The 22,794-nt window shown below is 38.6% G+C and overlaps 1 protein-coding gene across 5 annotated transcripts in view; it reads right to left on the bottom strand.

Moving 5' to 3' along the window:
- The window catches only part of AHI1 (Abelson helper integration site 1), a 197,158-nt gene that overhangs the window by 151,010 nt on the left and 23,354 nt on the right, over positions 1-22,794 (bottom strand). For all 5 annotated transcript variants that reach the window (XM_050949466.1, XM_050949471.1, XM_050949469.1 and 2 more), the window contains 8 exons: positions 21,960-22,055; positions 15,783-15,968; positions 13,345-13,497; positions 11,903-12,035; positions 10,490-10,613; positions 8,683-8,912; positions 4,653-4,756; positions 3,829-3,947 (listed from right to left, as the gene is read on the bottom strand). In XM_050949466.1, the coding sequence (XP_050805423.1) occupies positions 3,829-3,947; positions 4,653-4,756; positions 8,683-8,912; positions 10,490-10,613; positions 11,903-12,035; positions 13,345-13,497; positions 15,783-15,968; positions 21,960-22,055 (1,145 nt within the window). The remainder of the gene's footprint in view (positions 1-3,828; positions 3,948-4,652; positions 4,757-8,682; positions 8,913-10,489; positions 10,614-11,902; positions 12,036-13,344; positions 13,498-15,782; positions 15,969-21,959; positions 22,056-22,794) is intronic.

Raw genomic sequence — 22,794 nt, 5'->3', positions numbered from 1 at the left:
CAGACCGATGGGGGAGTACTAAGAAACAATGAGGTCAGCATGATAAGTTAGTCATCTCAGCACACCAAAACCAAACAAACGCTGACAAACACTGTTGTCACATTTTTTGTAGGCATTATGGAAAAGGAGAATTTTAAGTAGGATAATGAAATGGCTTTGAAGATGTTTATGGGGAGCTTCTCACACGAGAGAAAGCACAAAGGTGCCTGATTGAAAATCTAATAAGTGGACTGTAGGAGGATTCAGTTGGGGGTCGCCCCTCTCTGGGGCGGCTGGGAGCCAGGCCGCCTCACTCCTTAGGTCCGGTGAGTTGGGGAGTTAGCCTGGTAGGGCAAGAAACAGTTTAGAGCTCAGGTCCTCAGGCTGGGGCTGAGCGAATAGTTCAAGAACAGGCCCAGGTCCTGTGTCAGGGCGAGGCAACAAACAAACAGTCTGGCGCTCAGGCAGGGACTGAGCAAATAGTTCAAGAACAAAACCCAGGCTCCTGGTCCTGAGCATTGGGGCAAGAGGGAGACTGCCACCCGTGAGTGGGGTGGATGGGGGGACGCAGGCCTGCCTACTCCACTGCATCCCAGCCCAGGGCCCTAACAGTGGCAGGCGGCCTGCTGCTGCGTCAGTGAGGATCCTGGCCAAAACACACTGACATTGGCTCTGGGTATGCTGCAGCCAGACTAGGGTCAGCTGACCCTGGACTACTTCCTACCTCCCCCTCTAGCAGTACCTGCGTCTGGTCGGTGTCCCCTACAGAATCCAGCACCATGGGCTCCTCAGGGTATTTGGCGAGCAGTAGGCTTGGCAGCTCCTCTGGGTCGCTTCTCACAGGTAGGCTTACCAGCTTCTCCGGGGTCTGGTCAGCATCAGGCCTTGACTGGTATGGCCAGTCCTTGGGTCGGTCACAGGCGGCAAGAGTTTCCCCACCAGGAGCTAGGCCACCATGTCTGGCTTCTCCAGTGGCCAGGCAGCTTCTGAGCCCTGGGGTTGGGCTTTTATACTTCCTGTCCTGTGCTCTGACCTCTGGGGGGCGGGCACAGGCTCCACTGGCTCCGCTCACTTTGGCATCCAGAGGGGCTCGTCCCTCTCTGGGGCGGCTGGGAGCCAGGCCGCCTCACTACATGGATGATGGAAACTAATATCATGGCTGGTCGGAGTCAGGAGCACAGATTTTCATAGTGAACGAAAGTTGACAGGTAGGCAGGGATAGGTCTTGAAAGTGAGGACAAAACTTATGTTTGATGCACTTGAGAAGGGGTGTCAGTGGAGGGATACAAAGAGAAGGGTGACATGATCAAAACAACAGGCTAGGGAAATTACCTTTGCAGCACCTTTCTGAATGGGCATAAGCAGGGGAAGGATGCACTTGTGAAGGCCAGAGAGAAGGATGTTGCAGCAGTACTTGAGACATGAGATGATGAGAGTCTTAGCCACGTGGACTGATGGTACAGGCTGTATCTTAGATACGTGAAGCAGAAAAAGTTGGCAAGATGGAGAGAGACCCTAGACGTGAGGACCTAGAGACAGAGGTCCAAGTCAAAGAGGATGCCCACATTTCAGACCTGAATGACAGGCAGAATGGTGGGGTTGTCTAGAGATCAAAGAAGGCGGTAGTGGGGAGGACTTGAGGGTAAGAGTAAGAGCTCGGTTTTAGCTTGACATGTCACTCACAGCAAGTTGTCCAGATCTGTGATCCCCTCCCTCTCTTCTTTCTTTCGTGAGGATTCAAATGGTTAATAGTGTAGACATTTAAAAGTATAATTGCTGGGAATGCAAATTAACACCTCATGGAGATGAATAGAGCAGTTCAAACCTCTCAGAGCTACTATTTCATGCTCTCTGCAGACTCACATTTGGTGACATTCAGCTCACATTTTTGAAGTTTGCTTCAGAGTCACAGTAACTGGAAACTTTTTAGTGACAGTGGAGATTCTGAATAGAATAATAGCTCCAAGGGGGTCAACTACAGCACATGGTATATACCCACTGTTCCTAAGTCTTGGCTGGCTGGTTTTCCAGTGTAAGGCTCTTTGGCTGCCAGTGGCTCCAGCAGTATGTGGGGAAACCCTAGCCATGCCCACTTTCCTCTTCCTCCCCAAAACACACTGCCATGCCAATAGCAGGAAGGGTGGTAGCACAGGAACTATAATGCTGGCTCTACACCTCTGTAGGATCCCCCTACATTCATATGATCCTCCAAGGGCCCATTACAATGGCTCCACACATACATTCTGTGGATGGTTCACGGAAAAGCAATCACACTGCACCAAGGTTCTCAGCTTTGGCCTCTCCATCAAGACCATTCCAAGGATCCTCCCTTTTGGCAAGACGAAAAGTGCTGTAAAAGAGCTAAGTCTTTTGGTAGCCCAAAACATGATAGTTCAAGAAATTTAAACAGAGTGATATGGGGAGAGAGCTACAATATAAATAAATGTACATTTTGAAAAACTGTCCCTAGACCTCTGATAGTTCCTTGCGCTGTCAGTGCTTGGAAAGTATTTTCCCCGAGCATCTTTTCTTAACATTGGGGAAACTCTGAGTATCCATGTTGGGGGTGGGGGGGAGGAAATTAAGAACAAAACATCAGCACAGATTTTATGCTTTAATACTACATTCTCTTGTTTTTCTGGATTTAAGTTTTAGCCTTAGCAGTACATTCACTAGGGCAGTTGTGCTTTTTGTAGTTGATTTCTCTATTTTTATACTAATAGTTTAAAAATATTAATAATAAAGGGGAAAATAATCACAGATTATATTTAAATGGCTCTCCACCCATCCGTCTCATGTATTTATGTGGCCCCTATTACCAGAGTATCTGAGCACCTCACAATCTTGAATGTATTTAACCTGTGAGAGAGTGAAGTGCTATTAGCCCCATTTTACTGAAGGGGAACTGAGGCACCAAGACACTAAGGGCTTGTACCCACTAGCGCTTACTTCAGTATAACTTAAATCACTCAGGGATATGAAAAAGCCACCCCCAAGCAACGTATGTTACACTGACCTATGTCCTGGTGGGGACAGCATTATGTCAGCATGAGAAGCTCTCCCCTTTCGGCATAGACCTTCTGCACTAATAGTGCGACACAGCTACACTGGTACAGCTCTGCCGCTGTTGCAATTCTAGTGTAGACTAGCTGTAAGGTCTGGGTCTAACACTAGGCATTTACATTGGTATAGCTACAACAACCAGAGTGTGAAAATCTCAGTGCAGACAGTGTTAGGTTGATGACAGAAGAATTCTTCTGTCAACCTTGCTACCACCTCCTGGGGAGATGGATTGCCTATGCCAATGGAGAATGCCTTCTGTCAATGTAGGTAGTGTCTACACTGAAGTGCTACGGTGGCATTGCTGTAGTGTTTTAAAGTGTAGGCATACCCTAAAAGTAACATTTCCAAAGGTGCCTAAGTTACTCAGGCTCCTAAGTCCCACTGAAAGTCAATGAAACAAGCTAAATAACTAAATAATATTTTTAAAGGGACTTGAGAGACCTGAATTAAAATCCCTGCTCTGCTGCAGACTTTCTGTATGAGGTTAGGCTTCCTGAGTGACATTGAAAAGTCAATGACACAGGGTAAGGATCTAATTTTTTTTTTTTAAATGGGACTTGTGCACTTTTGGACATTCTAACTTACATGACATGCCCAATGTCACAAAGGAAGCCTGTGGCAGAGCAAGGATTTGTATTGAGGTCTCCCAAGTCCCAGTCTAGCCCTGTAACTATTGAACCATCCTTCCTCTTAAGTATGTATTTAATAATTTTAAAACATTTTATTGCCATGGTGAGTCAATTTGAGACACAGAAATCTATGCATTGACTACAAAAACCTACTTACATTCTGAGATCCATAATTCTCAGAGCACTGTCTTTGGCATGGATTAATAAACGTCTTCCATTTGGATGTACCTCTAAATGATTTATTGGAGTCCCTTTAATATCGTTTTCTTTTATTTCCTACATGAAAAAATAAAGTTTATTGTAATGCAAGACTAATTTGATAGGAAACAAAGGTAAGGATGTCATGATGGTATTAACTCATGAAATTGGCAGGGGCAGTACAAGGAAAGATTAAATTTAGTTTAAAAAAACCCCAAGCCATTTTAAAAAGCAAACACTGGTTCCTGGACAAGATACTATATCCTAGATCAACAAGTTTTAGCCCATATCAAGTTTCCACAGCCAAATGACAGATCCTATTATAACGATGAAATCCTGAAAACTACGATTGTTAACAGAAATGCTGATAAGACGTTAACCATAGAAGTGTGAACAAAGCTACTTTGACAAGATACATAGAATTAAAACATAGAATTAAAATAACAGACTATCTATGGAAGTACAAACAACACGTTACTGTGTGCAATTACAATGCTACCAATTCTCAAATGTTTGTTGTAGAAGCTGGTGCTAGGAATAAGCATTTACATTCTCTACTTACAGTATCATATCTAAAACAGTGACAAAATCTAGAAATCCCCAGCCAGTGAATCACAGCATGTTTTATCAGCCGTTTGCAAAGTGTTAACAAGACATTTAGGGGAAATTTACTTTCCAACCACACAAAAGTGACACGAAAAAGTAATTAAATGCAAATTAGATGGCTAGATTTGAAACCACTTTTATGTAAAGTTACCTTGCTAATTAAAAATATTTGTATACCTTATTAATACCCCAGTGTTGGACTGGATGTTGAGAACTTCCTTTGACAAAGGTATTCCAAACTATAATCAGCCCTGAGCTGTCTCCTGAGAACATGTGAAGTCCTGTAAAATAATAATTACACTTATGTAGTATTAACAGCAAGATTTTGAATCCATATTAAATGAACAACAGGGAATATGTGAGCTAGAGACATCTCCAAAACTAAATATACATTGGAAATTGTGTCTTATCAGTGCTATTAACAGTTTTATAGTAATTTCCACATTTATGGATATATTATAAACTGAATTATTACAGCCAATATTTGAACAGCAATGTTTTGTTTCCATTTCCTCCACTTAATGCAGGAATTGTCAAAAAGCCTAAATTTGGCTTATAATACAATACATCACAGAAGTCAATACTGTAAATTCCAAATAGAGTAAGAATGTAAATACTGTAATACTTACAATTAAATACTTTGACTGTTTTTCACTTAGATGCTAAAAGTTGGTTTTATTTAATGTCTTTGCTTTTTAGTATTGTCTTCTAGGCCTTAGATCAGACCCTTAGTGCATAACTATCCAGTGAAGATCCTCGCTGAGAACAGGTTGAGCAAGAGCAAATTTCCCTCCAATTGCTGCCTTTCAACAGCTGCTCTTAAACCAATAGTATACATCATTGTAAACAATGAAGTAGAAGGTTTCAGAGTGGTAGCCATGTTAGTCTGTATCAGCAAAAACAACGTGATTTTTCCTCCCTTGGTAGTCTACTGTTAATTGAATTGTCTCGTTAGACTGACCCCCCCCACACACACGGTAAGACATATAGATACATATGCATACACACACACACACACACACTCCTGCTACTGTATTTTCCATTCCATGTATCTGATTAAGTGGGTTCTAGCCCATGAAAGCTTATGCTCAAATACATTTGTTAGTCTCTAATGTGCCACAAGAACTCCTCATTGTTTTTAATGAAGTAGAAGGTTTTTTTCTATGGTAAGCTGACATGCCTATCGCAGAAATAACCCATCTACATTTTCCTGGAATACTTATCTGAAAAACCCAGATTTCAAAATATAAATGATCCATCTTGTGAGAGCTCCATCATTCACACAGCATCAACTCACATCTCCATCCAGTTATGCATTTTAGAATGCCTCTCCAACACCTCTTCCTGGATGTCTTGCCACCAACACAATCTTAATACACCTCTACCTCGATATAACGCAATCCGATATAACATGAATTCGGATATAATGCGGTAAAGCAGTGCTCTGGGCGGGCAGGACTGTGTACTCCAGTGGATCAAAGCAAGTTCGATATAACGTGGTTTCACCTGTAACGCAGTAAGATTTTTTGGCTCCCGAGGACAGTGTTATATCGAGGTAGAGGTGTACTGCCAAAACTGAACTCCTTATCTCTCCTTCCAAACCCTTCCACTCTCTGTCATTGTTGAAATGTTCACCATCCTCCTAGTTCCCCAAGCTGAACCTAAGACCTTGTCTACGCTACAGGTTACTTCAGTATAATTTACGTCACTCAGGGGGTTGAATAATCCACACCTTGAATGACACAAGTTATACTGACCTAAGTGTTGGTCTAGATAGCACTATGCTGGCGGAAGAGCTTCTCTCACCAACATAACTACCACCTCTTGCAGAGACAGGAGTTATTAAGTTGACGGGAGAGCTTTCTTCTGTCAGCTTAAAGCTTCTCCACCACAAGCGTTACAGCATCAGTGCAGCTGTGCCGCTGTAAGTGCTGTAGTGTAGAGGTAGCCAAAGACTCATCTTAGTCTCCAGTCTCATTCTCTCTCTCTCTCTCCTTCCCCCCCCCGACCTCCCTCTGAAAGACAGACACACACATCCTCTCACAACCAGGCGAACTTTAAATCTTACCGTATCTTCCTCCACACCATTTCTAAAATCCAATCTTTTCTCCGTGTCCCTACAGCTAAAATTCTCAGGGACCCAGATCATCTCTCATCCTGATTATATCATTATCCTCTTCACCCTCCCTATATTATACTTACTCATCTAATCTATACCAGAAGTAGCCACTAAGATTTTCCTTGCCTGTTGTTCAGATCAGGTCATCTTTCTCCTCTTTGAATCCCTCCACGGGTTCTCTCCTTCTCCACCATATTAGATTCTAACTTCTGGTCTTTGCCTTGAAGTCACTACATCTTTTTACCTCTTCCTACTTATCCCACTCTGTCTTTTTTCTAGGGCGGTCAATTAATCACAGTTAACTCAAGTGATTAACTCAAAACACATTAACTTGCTTAAAAAAAATCACAATGATTTGCAGTTTTAAATTACACTGTTAAACAATAACAGAATACCAATTCAAATTAGAAATATTTTTAGATTCTTTTCTATATTTTCAAATACATTTGTTTCAATTACAACACACAATACAAAGTGTACAGTGCTTACTTTATATTATTTTTATTGCAAATATTTACACTGGAAAAATACTATTTTTTCTTCCTAAATTCATCTCACACAAGTACTGTAGTGCAATCTCTATCATGAAAGTGCAAAATACTAGTGTAGATTTTTTTTTTGTTACATAACTGCACTCAGAACTAAAAGAAATTTTAGAGCCTACAAATCCACGCAGTCCTACTTCTTGTTCAGCCAATCTCTAAGACAAATAAGCATGTTTACTTTTATGGGAGCTAATGCTGCCTGGAAGCATGTCTTCTGGAATGGTGGTCAAAGCATGAAGGGGCCTATGAATGTTTAGCATATCTGGCATGTAAATACCTTGCAATGCCGACTACAAAAGTGCCATGAGAATGCCTATTCTCACTTTCTAGCAACACTGTAAATAAGAAGGAGGCAGCATTATCTCCTGTAAATGTAAACAAACTTCTTTGTCTTAGTGATTGACTAAACAAGAAGTAAGACTCTAAAGTTTCACTTTGTTTTGTTTTTGAGTGAAGTTACGTAACAAACAAACAAAATCTACATTTTTAAGTTGCACTTTCATGATAAAGAGATTGCATTACAGCACTGCATGAAGTACATTAAAAAATACTATTTCATTTGTTTATCATTTTACAGTCCAAATATTTGTAATAAAAATAATAATATAAAGTGAGCATTGTATACTTTGTATTCTATGTTGTAGGTGAAATCAATATATTTGAAAAAGTAGAAAACATCCAAAAATATTTAAATAAATGGTATTCTATTACTGTCTAACGATGCAATTAAATCTGCGATTAATCACAATTGATTTTGTAAAGAGTCCTGTGGCACCTTATAGACTAACAGATGTACTGGAACATGAGGTTTCGTGGGTGAATACCCACTTCGTCGCAAGCATCTGACAAAGTGGGAATTCACCCACAAAAGCTCATGCTCCAATACGTCTGTTAGTCTATAAGGTGCCACAGGACTCTTTGCTGCTTTTACAGATCCAGACTAACATGGCTCTGATAACTGATTTTGTTAATAGTTTGTTAATAGTTTCACAGCCCTATTTTTTTCCACATTGCCTCTCCACATCTCTGCTCATCTCATAATACCAGCCTTGATACACTATTTGCCTACATCTTCCACAACAGTCTCCATTCTTTATCCATACCAGTTTCTGCCATGACACTTACAAGAAATTAGCCAAATAAAAATAGTTAGGAAGAGAGTCAAAGTCAATCTATATAACTAATTTAAAAAGCTGTATCATCAAGACCTTGCCAGATATCACCTTGACCTTTTAACATCTGTTGTATCCTTTTTCCTGTCTTTTGCCTGCTTATTTATCTTTTCTGCCCAGGCTATGTCTTCCTATATATGTTTGCACAGCGCCCAGCATATTGTAGACATGCCCAGATTACAGATAGTAAATAATATTTTAATACATCATCAACATATTGGCTAGTGGTAGATCTCAGTGAGACATTTTAATAAAACAATTGTAACAAAATAAAAACATCCTGTTTTTTAACTATCTCAATGAAATAAACCAAACTCAGCATGCTTGAATTGCTCTTTGTTTGAGATACAATTATGACATAATGAACCTACCTTCTGCATCAAAACACAGTGTATTGATGAAACTTTTGTGACCATCAAACTCCTGCAGCAACTGACCATAAATCTCTTTCACTTTTGTATTCCATACCCTAATCACAGAGTCATAACATCCTGTCACCACAAGATAGTCAGCAACTGGATGGTACTTTGCAGTGTAAACAAATGAAGGATGAGGGAAAACTCTCACAGAAGTTGCAGCCTGGGTCTCAATTTTCCACATTCTTTAAAAAAAAAAGAGAGTTAGGATAACTGTCTCATAACATAATTACCATATAAATTAATACCAAATATTGTGCTAATGGTTCTTGATGTAAATACATGCAAATACTTAAGGGTCTAATTGAATCTACTGTATTTTTGCAGCTATACTCAAAAAGTTTGATGTGGAACATTCCAATGGGAATTAAGCTTCACGAGGGACAGGTTTTGAACTTTGGAAACGTAGCTTCCACCTTGTTTCTAGCATCCCTGTACAAGCATGGGGCTGTAGCCTAAACTGAAACTTATTTATGAAAAAAAAATGTTAAAACTATCTAATTACATGAACAAACTAAGCAGTAAGACTACTAACTAACTACACTAACACTGCAGAGAGAAGGACACTGCAAGGATTCCATCTTGCTGCTACAGAACCAAGGGGCAGCTGGGCCCACTCTGCTTTTTATGCCCTCAGGCTTGGATGAATGGTGTGAAGACGTCCAAGGCAAAGGCATGACCCCGATGTACACAGCTGGCCAAAAACAAACAAAACAAACAAACAAACACACACACACAAACAAACAAACCTGATCTCACACCCAAGCATACTAAGAGTGGAAACAATGTGGACAATCACTTGAAGAACTTTTAATTTATATCCCCTCTATCCCACAGTAAAACCAATTAAATTAACACTTTCAACACATATAATATGGCAATCACAATTCTTTGGCGATTTTAATTATGCAGCTCCCTGTAGCACTATGGAGTTGCCCAACAAAGGCAATAGCTAGGAGATTTTTGAGCATCTACACACCAGCGAAGATTAAAATCTATGAGATTACTCATAACACATTTGTGGAATACTATGGTCATATTTTTTCTTGCTGTGTTTTAAGTGTTCTGTGTTGGTTTTTTTGAAGGGAAGAGGGAGCTTTTTAAGTATCTCAAGATTTGCTGCTTAAATACTGCATTAATGTAACTTTTTAAATTTATACACAAGAGGGGAAAAATTTCAGTCAAGATTTTATATTCCAGATACAGTGATTTACCTTGAGTTGCACATTTAACAGCCTAGCCAAGAATTCAAACTACTATATATAATTGCAATGTGGTAAAGTTAAAGTTGCCATCTGAATTCTAAATTTTCAATTTCCTGTCATGTGTGTTCAAATTTCCAACATGAATATGGCACTAAGATTGGCTTTTGCATCTAGAATATTGCAATTTTTGCAAGGATCAAATATTACAAAAAAGTTCTATTGATTTCTGTAATAGCTGCTGGGTGCTGAACATTTTTTAAAAATAAGGCCATTTATTTAGGTGGCTAAACACGGATTTAAGAGCCTATACTTAGACAACTACATTTTAAAATCTTCGACCAAAAACACCATATATTTTAAACCAAACATAATAAAATTATTCCAAAAAAGCTATAATTCTATCATAGCTTTCCAATAACATTAACAAATGACTCAAATTACACTCAAATCCATGATTAAAAGTTGTCCAGCACAGTTTGTGATAAAGACACAGCTGGGTTTGCTAAGCCTACTTATAATTTTGACAACAGTTGCTATAACATTTCACTTATACTGACCTGACAGTGCCATCAGAGGATGCAGTAAGGAGGTACTCATCATATTTTGACCAACAAAGATCATATACAATATTAAGGTGGCCATAAAATTCTCTCAAATATTGTCCAGAAGGAATCTCATATACTAATGAAAATATAAATAAAAAGGTTAAATTGGAAACATTTGAAACTGCTTTTCCAATAATAAAGCACCAATACTCAAAAGAAAACCATTTAGGGCCAAGATTTTATATATAGGACTTATAACTACATGTTCCAACACAAATTAAATCTTCAAATATGGAAGATGTTGATGCAACCAACATCTGCAATATAATTACTACAAAGCTAGACATATTCCTGGGGCTAAGTCATTGCTGGCATAAGTGAATTCAACTCCACTAGCTCCTAATTTCCATAATTCAAAATCAAATAGCTACTGGGTATGCATTGTTAATCATTTAAACACAAGTTTGCAAGCATCTACTTCCATCTAGTGGTTCATGGATATGTCACAAGTGCATTAACCCCTTTAAAAATTAGACTAGACAGATTAAGTTATCAGGGATGAACCTAGGACATTAAGTAAATACTCTATTTTATTTTTTTTAAAACTCTGATTGCCACTTGGCCAGCTACATAAGAATATTAATGGTGAGGTCAATTTTTTGGTGATCAGCAAGTTTTGTAGAGAAGCAATATAACCGTGATAGCTAATATTTAAGTACTTGCATTTATAGGTTTTGCCTTTTTATTCCATGTGGAGATGGAACATTGTTTTTATAGAGGAAAAGGAATTTGTGAATGAATTTAGTTTTCTTGAAAGTGACTAACCAATAATACTTATTAGAGCCAGGCATAACGTTGGAGATGCCGGGCAGTCTTCTTCACAAAAATCTCCGAATACAACTCACTAATGACTAGCAATACTATTCATATCCTGGGCTGCCTTTGTGCAAGAAAATGTCACTTGCTGCATTTTGAAACAGAACATAATTGATTTTTTTGAGATTCTTGGGAACAATCTACAAAATGGGCAAATTATTTCACTTAAAAACTTTTTATCAGAATTTATATTCCTGGCACATTTCAGACTCTCAGATTTCTACTGGATGCTGAAATGCTGTAATATCAAGTCCTTAAACTGGACATATACATTACCATATATGAAAAGTCATACTGTCTTCAATCAAGCAGACACTTTGCTAAAGTGGCCTTAAAGCAAATAATATTTACAATGCTGAATTACTAAATAAATCTACTAAAAGAACATAACTTAATATAAAACCTCCATGCTCGAAAAAGTAACCCATTTTTTTTTAAAGTCCAATCTAACACTCTTCAAAATAAAAAAACTAAAGGGAAAAAAAAAAAGAGCTCTTTGCATATGTTATAGCTCTGTGTTAAAATAGGAGTAATAAATACATAACTTACAAATAATGGGATAACCATCCCTCCCTGCACAGGCTGCTGCTAATGTTTTTCCATCTTGAGAAAAACGAATACAGAAACATCCCATATCTCCTGCTCTCAGTGAAAAGAGATGCTTGTTTGGTATACGACAAGCCTACATTTCCAAATAAAAACAGTTATTGCACAGTTGTGAATGTTAACAAATACACAAAACTTAAAAGATGTTATGTATTTAACAATTCTTACACTATTGTCAAAACATAAGCATTTCAACGGTTTTAAAAACAAGGAAAAACAAAGCAACTTTCTGCCTGTGCATTGGTTATTTTGATTTTGAAAATGTTTCTTTACTCCATTACTTCAACAATAGAACTTAAGTAACTAAGTAAAAGGATTCTTTATGGCAATCCCATTAATGCATGTATAAAATGTGTATTTTAACTGAACACTGATTTTTTTTAATTGGTCCTCTTATATTTTAATAATCTGAGGAAATAAGGTTTATGTACTGCGGTGCTGGAACTTTTCCACAAGCCAAAAATCAGCAAAATAAGTTGTTAGTAGCTGGATAGCTCAAAAACACAATTTCTACAGTGTTTACATGGACAAATAATTTAATATTTGAGGCTGTCTAGACAATATTCTCAAGTTTATAATTCACTTAATTTGTCTTATGCATTTATTTGCCTTTCTGCAAAGAGGCAAAAATTAAACATTTTGAAAAATAATTTAATCTAAATTTATACAAATTTTTATTCATCCTAAACATGTCAAAAACAAATTTATTTCCTTACCCTTTTCATCTTTGGACAATTTGCTGTTTTAAAACAATTTGTTGATTTTTCTAACGTTTCCTTATTACTACTCAAATCACTGGTTGTGAAAGAAATTAAACTACTGGCAGTTTTTAAGACAAATGAATAACGTCACAAAATCAAGGTACATAACCAAACAGAAGTCATTCATATCACATATTAAATTGGGATTTTCTTTTGAACAAATGCACTCTATGTATTAGTTGTGTTTCTTACATGGCATCCAACAGTGAAATAAACCCTATTCCCATTTGGAGAATAAACGGAATAATTATATGCACAGTAATAGACTCATAGAAGGTACCCTTTCCTACATGTGGTGGGGATCCGTGACTGAGGAGTGGGCAGGACCAGAAGCACCAAGAGTGGAGCTGCACTAACTCCTCTTGATCCTCGCTAAGCTTGTGAAACATCCTTTGAATGAGGAGTCCGAAGAATCATGTTGTCAAGGAACTGGAGAGTTCTTCACAGGTTCCCAAACTAGGATGGGAGCCGAAGGCTCTCATAAAAAGAGCCCTGCCCTCCAGCAGGTTCCTGAAACCTGCACACACCCTCCAAACCAGACTTGTTTCACAATACTTATACCATAAAATAACTTTATTAGCAGAAAGTGGATTTTTCTGGTACTTTAAAAAAAAAAATCTTTACCTGTCCAGGCAGTCTCGTCCATTTCAACTGTTCCTTTTTCTCACGTGGACTATATGTACTAGCTTTTTTTGATACCTCATTCTGGAGCTCACAGAATGACGTGCTACCTTGTTCCTGCTGAACAGCCATCATAGAACGGAAAGAAGGATCTACCTAAAGGAAGACATAATATCAATAGCAAAATCAATTATTTCAGGAAAACATAAAATGTTTTAAGTACAGTAAAATATTTCACAACATTGAAATAAGTCTCAAAATGTTAGGATCTAAACATATTTTGTGTAGACACTGAAAGAAAATTAAATGGGGGCAATCCTTGTATATGAAAGAATACCTGATAATACAGTGATACATGCTGTTAAACAGTATTGCGTAATACCTCCACAAGAAATAAGTGAAATTCACCGTCAAATATAAATTAAGTGCAATGAAAGTAGCCAACAAGCCTAAACTGGTGAAAAGTAAATTGGGGTGGTAAAATTATTTCAGATGGTTGATAAATCTTTTACTTACACAACAATTCATGCTTTTCTGTTTTATTAGCATTTTCCACAATTTGGCCCAATCCAGTTTAAGCATGAGTTCTCCCACTTAAATCAAGTTAACCTACCCGTCCCAGATCTAGCAGACACTGCTCTTTATTGAAATTCATAGCTAGTGCCAAGGGCCAGGACAGGCTCACTGCATTAATTAAACCCTACTGTTTCCAAAAAAAAAAAAAAAAAAAAAAAAAAAAATAGTACTGTACAAGTAGATTGCACCATGTGTGGAATTAATTGTGGAGGGAGACTGAAGTTATAAGGGATTGAAAAATCTCTTAAGCATGCTTAATGAACTTCGAATGTTTGAGCAGAACCTAATAATTTCACAAAGATGACAGAACGTCATATAGCACATGAGAGCAACCTATGTGATCTCTGTCCAGCCTGACTGCCACAGTGGCTACTGAACGCAGGGCCCTCTTTTGACAATTTTGATAAGGAAAACCGTAAATATCTTAATGAAATGCACACTAAAATCCCTCCAAGAACATGCCTTTATATCAGGGAGAAGCAAGTCACTTCTATTCTCTGTGCCTCTGTTTTCCTTCCGCTCTTTGTCTGGCATGTCTATTAGATTATAGTTCAAGCCAAGGACCGACTCCTACTCCATGTTTGTATGGTGCCTAGCACACTGGGGCCTTCTAGGCACTACTGTAATACTAATAAAACTTTGTGGATAAACAGTTATCAGTGCACATGTTATTCCATGTATAGCAAACAGTTACTACTGCACATGCAACAGCTACTATTGCACTTAGACCCATAGATTTCCGGAGGAATATGTGCAGTGATAGAGATTAGAGAATAGTGACTGTCTGCAGGATCAGTCCCTAAAGTCAGGAAAGGCAGAAGTTAAGAGCATTTAAGAAGAACAAAAATTTAAAAATACTGTAAGTGTGCAAGGGATTAAATTCATCTGTGGTTCAGAGGGCCTGTACAAGACATTCCTCAAAACGTAGAGCCTACATGGGGCCATGCAAAGATACTGTGGGTGGACTGGCCAGAGGCGCCTATCCACTCATGTTCTATGGAAAGGGTTAGTATACTAGAAGGGTATCACTGGAATGGGGCAAATCAGGCCAGTGGTAAAGTCCACTGAATCTAACAATACATGCAACTAGTGCAGAAGGTCTGTAGCTGCTATCCCAGTCTATAGGCTTTAATAGTGACCTGAGAGGGCTACACAACAGCTTTACATGCTGGCCTTGGATTGGGAGTGTGAATTCCATTGCCTCAATCCTACCACACTTCACCCACATGTCAGTATTAAACAAAAATAAGAAATCTGTCAAGATTATAGACAAAGAAGCCAATAATTAAAAAAACATTTTGTCAAATACTGTATATATTTTTTTAAGTCCCATCTGGGGGTTGGAGCAAATAATCACACCTATTCTGGATTTAAGATTTCACCTCCTTTAAAAGGTGTTAAAGCTGATAAAAGTACATTTTCTTATATAGTTTTTTGAACAAAAATAAAAATTAGGGACCGAATTCTCCTCTCACTTACATTAATTCTACACTAGTGTAATACAATTAACTTTAATGATGTTTGGCCCAGTTTTCACCAATATGAGAGAAGAAAGAGGTCCAAGATAATACATGACTGCCTGTAAGTTTTATGGAAACCACTGGCCAAACAGCAGGCAATTCAGAGTTGTAGGAGAACTGATTTGAACATTTTTACAAAAAGTTATAAAGTGCTAAGCATATTTTTAAAATAAAAAGAGGGGGCACGTTAAGATGTAGTATGCTTAGTACAGCAAGTTATAAAAGCCAGTTACAGAAAAAAACTAAAAAGGTAAATTGTCATCTGATTTCGGTTACAAATAAATAGCTTGAATGGATCTGAAGTATTTCTGTTTATATATAAATATGTAAATGTACTTAACTTACATGATCTGGTAGTTTTATGCCTTTTATAGTTACATATAATGTTGACGGGTAACGATTTCTAGGACCTTTTGCCCACCAATCGAAAACCTCAACAACATTTGACTGTGTCCTGGTCCTTGGAGGTGGATAATATAATTGCAGACGTAGTTTCCCATCAATGTTTAGGACTCTATTTGCACCTACAAGCTGAAAAAGTAATTTAAAAAAAATTAAAGAAATTTGCTACTTTTGTTCAAAATTCAAACAAGTCATTGATGACACTGACACTTTTGACCAACTAGGGGCTCAACTTACTACTGGGGATAGTTATTATTCTCACAAGTGATGTCCCCACTTTACTCAATGGATTACTCTCGAGAGTAAGCAAGCACTACCCTAGTAAATTTGCAGGATCAAGCCCTACTATAACTCAGAAAGCACTACCATTTTTTGATATCTCTCTTCAAACTGGCATTCTTTTGGAGACTTTTTCTTGCAGCAACTGAGGCATTACAAGTTACATTTTGTTGAAATAATTCAGGCACATAAGAATTTACAATAAATATTTTATCTGTGTGATACCGCCACAAAAATAGACAGAAAATTTGATAAAATAAATTTTGTACATTTAAAAAAAAATTGGTAAAAGTTCATATAGCGTTTAAGAGAAACTAATTATTTCTATTACTTTACTCCTATCCGGCCTCAGTCTTAAACAGTGCAAAACTACTACACCTTTAAGTGACACAGACCCACACAACATCTACTTCCTGAACAGATCCAAGAAACAAATCATCATACCAAGAGGACTCATCATCTATAACCCTCTGACCGCTACATAAAACTCCAAGTAGGATGAACAGCTCTGTGGAAGGATCTCAGAAAAACTGAGGAACCACCTCCTCCACCTTATTCCAGAACGGCCAACCTCAAATAAGAAATCATCAAATGCTCTCACACACTGGAATAAGAAAATAAGGACACATACCTGGAGATCATGCAGGAAACCTGAAACAACTATAAAAAAGCCCTCCGATGACAGCCATCCAACATAAAAACAAAAAATGAAACTAACTACAATAACTCCACAACAGATATCACCTGTGGGAGAAACCATGACACCAGGACCCACTAAATGGACACTACACGACACTCCAACATCATCAATCTATCAAAACCACCCCTAACTGGAACTGAAGTATCTGCTCTCTCCAAGGGACTGAACTTCTGCTCCCCTGCGGAACTGAATACCATGCTAACGTGGAGAACTAGAAGAATTCTTCCACCGATTCTGCCTCAAGGAATTCTCTCACAATAAAGACAATACTACCCAACTACCACACCCCCATCAACAATCAGCATAAAAAAAAAATTTGACTGGACATCCCTCAGCACAAAAAAAAACAAAACAAAAAACCATACACATTGGATCACTACATTGATTGCTTCAGAAAAAAAACTGACTGTGACATCCTCAACAAACATTATATTCACCACAACCTCTCTACCACAGAATAGATAGCCATACAGTCCCTGAAGTCCAAATGCCAGATAGAGAGCAAAGCAGAAGACAAAGGGGGTGCCACTGTGGTCTTTAATCATGATGACTATGTCAAGGCCAACAGACAACTCTTTCACACCCTCTGCAATAAAGAACTCAAAAAGGTGACTCCCAGACCACAATTCACATTGGAATTTAAAGAGACCACCAAATCTTTTCCCAAATAACTCCCAGAAAAACTCTACAACCTCATCCATCACAAACCCACCTTGAGGACCTTCTACATGCTTCCCAAGATACACAAACAAGGGAGCCCAGGCAGACCCATCATAACTGGCCACAGAGCTCTTACTGAAGGAATATGAGGACACACAGAAACCATTGTTAAACCACTCATCACACAAAGGGCTAGCATCCTCCAAGACACTACCATTTCCAGAAACTCCACAACATTAACAACCTCCCCCAGACCACTATCTTTGTCGTTGTACACTAATTATACACTAACATTACTCCCCCTGATGGCATTGCTGCCTGCCTCAAATACCTACAAGATCATACATAACACTCAGAAATTCATCCTAAACACATTTCCTAACTCATCCATTTCATCCTTACCCACAACAAACACACATTTTGTCCAAATCATGGAAACAGCCATGAGTACCAGGATGGCTCCCCAATATGCCAATCTCTTCATGGGAAACCTCAAGGAAAAAATTTTGCTAAAATGCACCATGAAATGAATTATATACCTGAGAAACACAGATGATATTTTCATCCCCTGGACAGACGACCTCAACTCCTTCATAGATTTCCACCACAACTTCAACCACCATCACGCATTCATCAAACTCTCTCTAGAATACTCCATACCTGCATCAGCTTCCTGGATACCATGACGAGCTTCAGCAATCGAACCCTAGAAACAACTATATACAAGAAACTCACAGATCGCATTTACCAACCCAGGCACACTTAGATACCACAGAATTTGCTCAAAGGGAAAGACCGGGATACACACCTACAGATCCTTAAAACTGCCTTCACTAAACAAGGACACTCCACCAGAGAAGTAAATCACATCATGGAAAGGGCTACCCAAACACTCAAGGAGAACCTGCTTCCATTCAGGAAAAAAAAATAGAAAAGAAAGCCTACTGACCGCACACCCCTAGCCGTCACCTGTCACCCCACACTGGAACCCATACAGGGTATCATCAAATAATTACAACCCATATGTTATGTTTATAAGAAGCACATAGAATTTTTTTCAAGGGGATAAGGCAATATGCCGTGTTTACTGAGAGTACAACTTAAGAATTAAAATCAGCATATGCTTCTATTTACACAAACACACACACACACACACTCCTCAAAAGGTTCTGCAGCTTGATCTTATAGTTACCAGTCCTTAGCACTGCTCTGTCAGTTCCAGTGGATAGCTGAAACTGCACACGAGGGAGGGGAGGAGCTGGAGCTGGGTCTCCGTCGGACCCGTCCGAAGCTCTGATGTTGATGCCGAACAAATTCAAAGTCCCATGGCAATACACCCTTCTTCTATAGTAATAAGTTCCCATATAAGTCTATGGGCCTTGCTGTGTCACACCAGAGCTGTTAATCATGAGGTAGTCAAGCTTGCTGTCAATCAGCATTATTTTGGGTTGTTACTAGGAGTATCCACAGCTGTTTCTTATCTTGTCCCTCTGGCTCCAATCTTTAGTTTGTCCTTGGGGTGTATACCTTTGTTTTAGGGTCAATCTGCCATCTGAGTGATTCTGATAAGGCTGGTGCCTCTCGACTTTTCCACTCCCCTCTTGACCATCCGGCCCATCAGTACTAGTGCCTCCTTTGTCTTCTTTGAAAGCATGCCATATGTTCTTCATTCACACACAAAACAGTAAATAATTTCAAAAGCAAGAATTACAGCCATAAAACTTCTATCCTTCTAAAAACAATCATTAACATGTAAAACAAAGAATAAAACCAAAACCAAAACCATTTCTTCTTACTAATTCAAAGCTAACAAAATAAGCAAAGGGAGTACAATTTCCTCGAGACAAATTTCTCCCCATTAGGCTTTTGGAGTGGATTTTATTAAAGATACAGAGGCTTCTGTGTCAATTAGAGCTAGCGTAGGCGCATATCTACCCTGCTGGACATAAATACGTGGTCACCTCCCCGGGGATCCAGATGATCTTACCTATGAACCTCCACTGCTGTGCTCCTACATAATGTAGGGGTTCCCTATCCAGCAGGCCTGCTTAGTTGTCTTCTGGAGGAGGAGGAAAAGGAGGAGCTTTAGGGGTTATCCTTGATACCTCCTTCTGCTGCAATTGTAATTTAAAGGGTCTCTCAGTCCATGCTCCATCCCACTTTTCCTGGCTCTCCTCATGCTGCATTACCATCCGTCAGGTTAGTCAGGGAACTTTGCTCTCAATGGAGTTGTATTCCTTCTCCCCCTGTTGTTGTCACCATTTAGTGCCCTCTGGGAGGTATCAGGGATCCAGGTATTACCACTCCCTTTGTCTGCAGTTACCCCATCTGTGGAAGCGGCCTCATGTGAAACCTCCACCAGGTCCCAATATCCTCTTGAAAAAGATTCCATGTGCTTCTTATAAGCATAACACATTTGATGGGGACCACATCCTTAAAAAACAAAAAAAACAAAACCATCTTTCCTAGACACATTCTTCTGGCCTTCAAACAATCCAGCAACCTTGCTATAAGATCATCATCAGAAGCAAGCTCCCCATGGCCCAAATCACAAAACTCAAAGCAGCATCAGACCCTGCCAGAACAACAGATGCAAAACCCGCAGACATGTCTCCATCACTACAATCATCAATACTCCCCACAATACAACTTTCAAGATTCCTGGGTGCTACACATGCCTATCTCAAAATGTAGTGTACCTCATCCAGTGCATCAAAATGCAGCAACAACAACTATGAGGGTAAAACCAGACAATCACTAAGCTCTTGAATAAACTCATACAGAAAAATGATAAAAGACAAAAACACCTTCTCACCTGCAGGTGAATATTTTTCACAAAGCAATCACTCCATATCTGATCTTTCAATATTTGTCCCCAATGGAAACCTGCACAGCACCTTCAAAAGGTGAGCCTAGGAAATTAAATTCATATCTCTAACAGACACCACAAACCATGGACTCAACACATTTCATGGCTCATTATGCCAAGTTGTAACATACCTCACTGCCTGCTAACTCGTAACTGCCAACTTCATTTTAAGTGGTCTCCTACAATGTGTGAATCCCTTAACTATCTCTCCCAACTTACATTTAGCTTAGACTCTCGGATTACCTTCCCCAGACTGGAAGAAGAGCTCTGTGAAACTCAAACCCTCCACCAACAGAAGTTGGTCCAAAAAAAAAAAAAAAAAAATCACTTCACCTACCTTGTCTTTCCCAAGAGAAAAAAAGGCATTCATGAATTTATTACAATTTTTCCACAAGAAGTAGATGTGTGATATATTGCACTTGGGAAAGAATCCGTATTTGCAACATCACCAACTCCTTTCCAGAGGGAAAGGTCAAAAAAAGGTTTAGTTTTAAAGGTGGTTGTTAAAGACAAAATATTACATTTTTAAGGTTATTAACAGTTGCAGAAATCCAGTGAGTCTCAATGGACAGTGCCACAAAGAGCTGCTAGGTCCCTGCTCCTGCCCCCACTTTTTCCATGTTCCAGTGAAGGCATTTCTGCTGGAGGATAGAAGGTGCAGCAGAAATAGCAGCTCTCCCACTTTTCCCAAAGTGAAAAATTCATACCCGAGAAATGAAGTTAAGCCAACCTAAGCCTCTACATAGACATTACTATGTCAGCAGAAGAATTCTTCAATCAACCTAGTTGCCTAACCTCTCAAGGAGATGGATTTATTATAGTGATGGAAAACCTCTGTCACTGTAGCAAGTGTCTATGCTAAGGCCCTATAACAGGGTAGCTGCAAAGCCACAGCTGTACCACTGTAGCACCTGTAGTGCAAACATCCCCTAGTAGCATAGTATGACTTAGGGTAAGAGGAAATAAGCGAGCTCTGGAACTTACCCCTTCCATAAGTTAGTTTTTTGCCTACTAGGAGTAAGAGATAGATCACTGTTTGTAAGGATGCTTTCCCTTTTGTAGGATTAAGACAAGTCACAACAATTTCATTATTTCAAGGGGGGAAAAACCCACAGTGCCCCCTCAATATTTGGATTCAACTAAAAGCTGCACTAGAATTTTGAATAGCACTTAAACAGAAGACACTAACTGCTCTTGAAGTAGTACTCCTGGTCCCAGGTGTACAGAGAAGCCACCCATGACATTTATCAATTGCTTAGCCTTTATTCAGAAGCTTCTGATTTTTCTGCCAAGAGCTGCACTTGAAAAAGAATATGCATTTTTTCCCCACGCATTTTGTTCATATAGCTGAGAAATATCAATTTGCTCTATTGCCACACCTATTTTCTCTGTATATCTACATGATCTTTTAATAGCATGAACTCTCCCTGTCTGAATTGGTCTCTATACCTGTGGTTTAAAATACTTCTTAATTTTTTGTTTTAAAAAAAGTTTCCCACTAAGTAATATGGTTACTTGAAAAGCTGACTTTGTCAATTTCTTTTAGCTACTTCATGCAGGCTTTTTAGTCTTCCTCTGGTTTTATTTTTTTGTATGTTTAAGTTCACTATACCTTTAGAAATGCCCAAGAGATTTTGCGAAAACCACTTTCCTGAATTTGCACTTCAGAGTTGGCTCTTGCTTCATCCATGCTTAAGAAATCAAGGATCTGCAGATATTAATTAGAATATATACATAAATTACCATTGAGAATGCACTTCTTAGAAGTAATAACTACTACTGAAGGTATTTTAGATAGTATTCATAGATTTAAACAAAATTCTCATTTTACTTAATATTATAAAAACATAATTTATTAACTATCCAGTATCCACATCTACCACAGGTGATATTTAAAAACAAGTTTCTTATTGCACAGTCTCATTATATTTTTTATAAACAACTAAACAAAAGCAATTCTTCACAAACCCTTTATACGTCCCCAAACTGACTGCACATTTAATCCAGATAAAAGTATGTGGTCAAAAAGATCATTTTCTTTTCCTAGCTTCATCACTTTGGTATACAATTCTCTTGATTTTCTTGGATCTGCAACCAGAATCTCCTCATATCCAAACACTTCCACAACTTTTCATGGCATGCATAATATCAGAGTTACAATCCAGCTTCGGATTTGTGGCTAAGTAACGCCAGTGAAATCAATAGAAAATGCAGGCTTTTATTTGACAAAGATTTTGTCTCAAACTTTAAGACTGTTTCCATGAAGAGCCTCTATACACTACTGGAATTACTTTTTGTGATAAGCCATCAGGATCCTCTCTTAGTACTTTGGATGTAGTTATTTTATGAAAAATGCAGACCATAAAGGAACATCTGGCACTGTTACCAGATTGCGTATGCACAATGTATTTAGAAAAACATAAGATAGGGTATAAAAAAATTATTGA

Source organism: Gopherus flavomarginatus, chromosome 4, assembly GCF_025201925.1.
Source record: "Gopherus flavomarginatus isolate rGopFla2 chromosome 4, rGopFla2.mat.asm, whole genome shotgun sequence".
In the NCBI taxonomy this organism is placed as follows: Eukaryota; Metazoa; Chordata; order Testudines; family Testudinidae; genus Gopherus; species Gopherus flavomarginatus.
The sequence above is the reverse complement of the archived record's forward strand: the minus strand, read 5'-3'. Positions and strand labels throughout refer to the sequence as shown.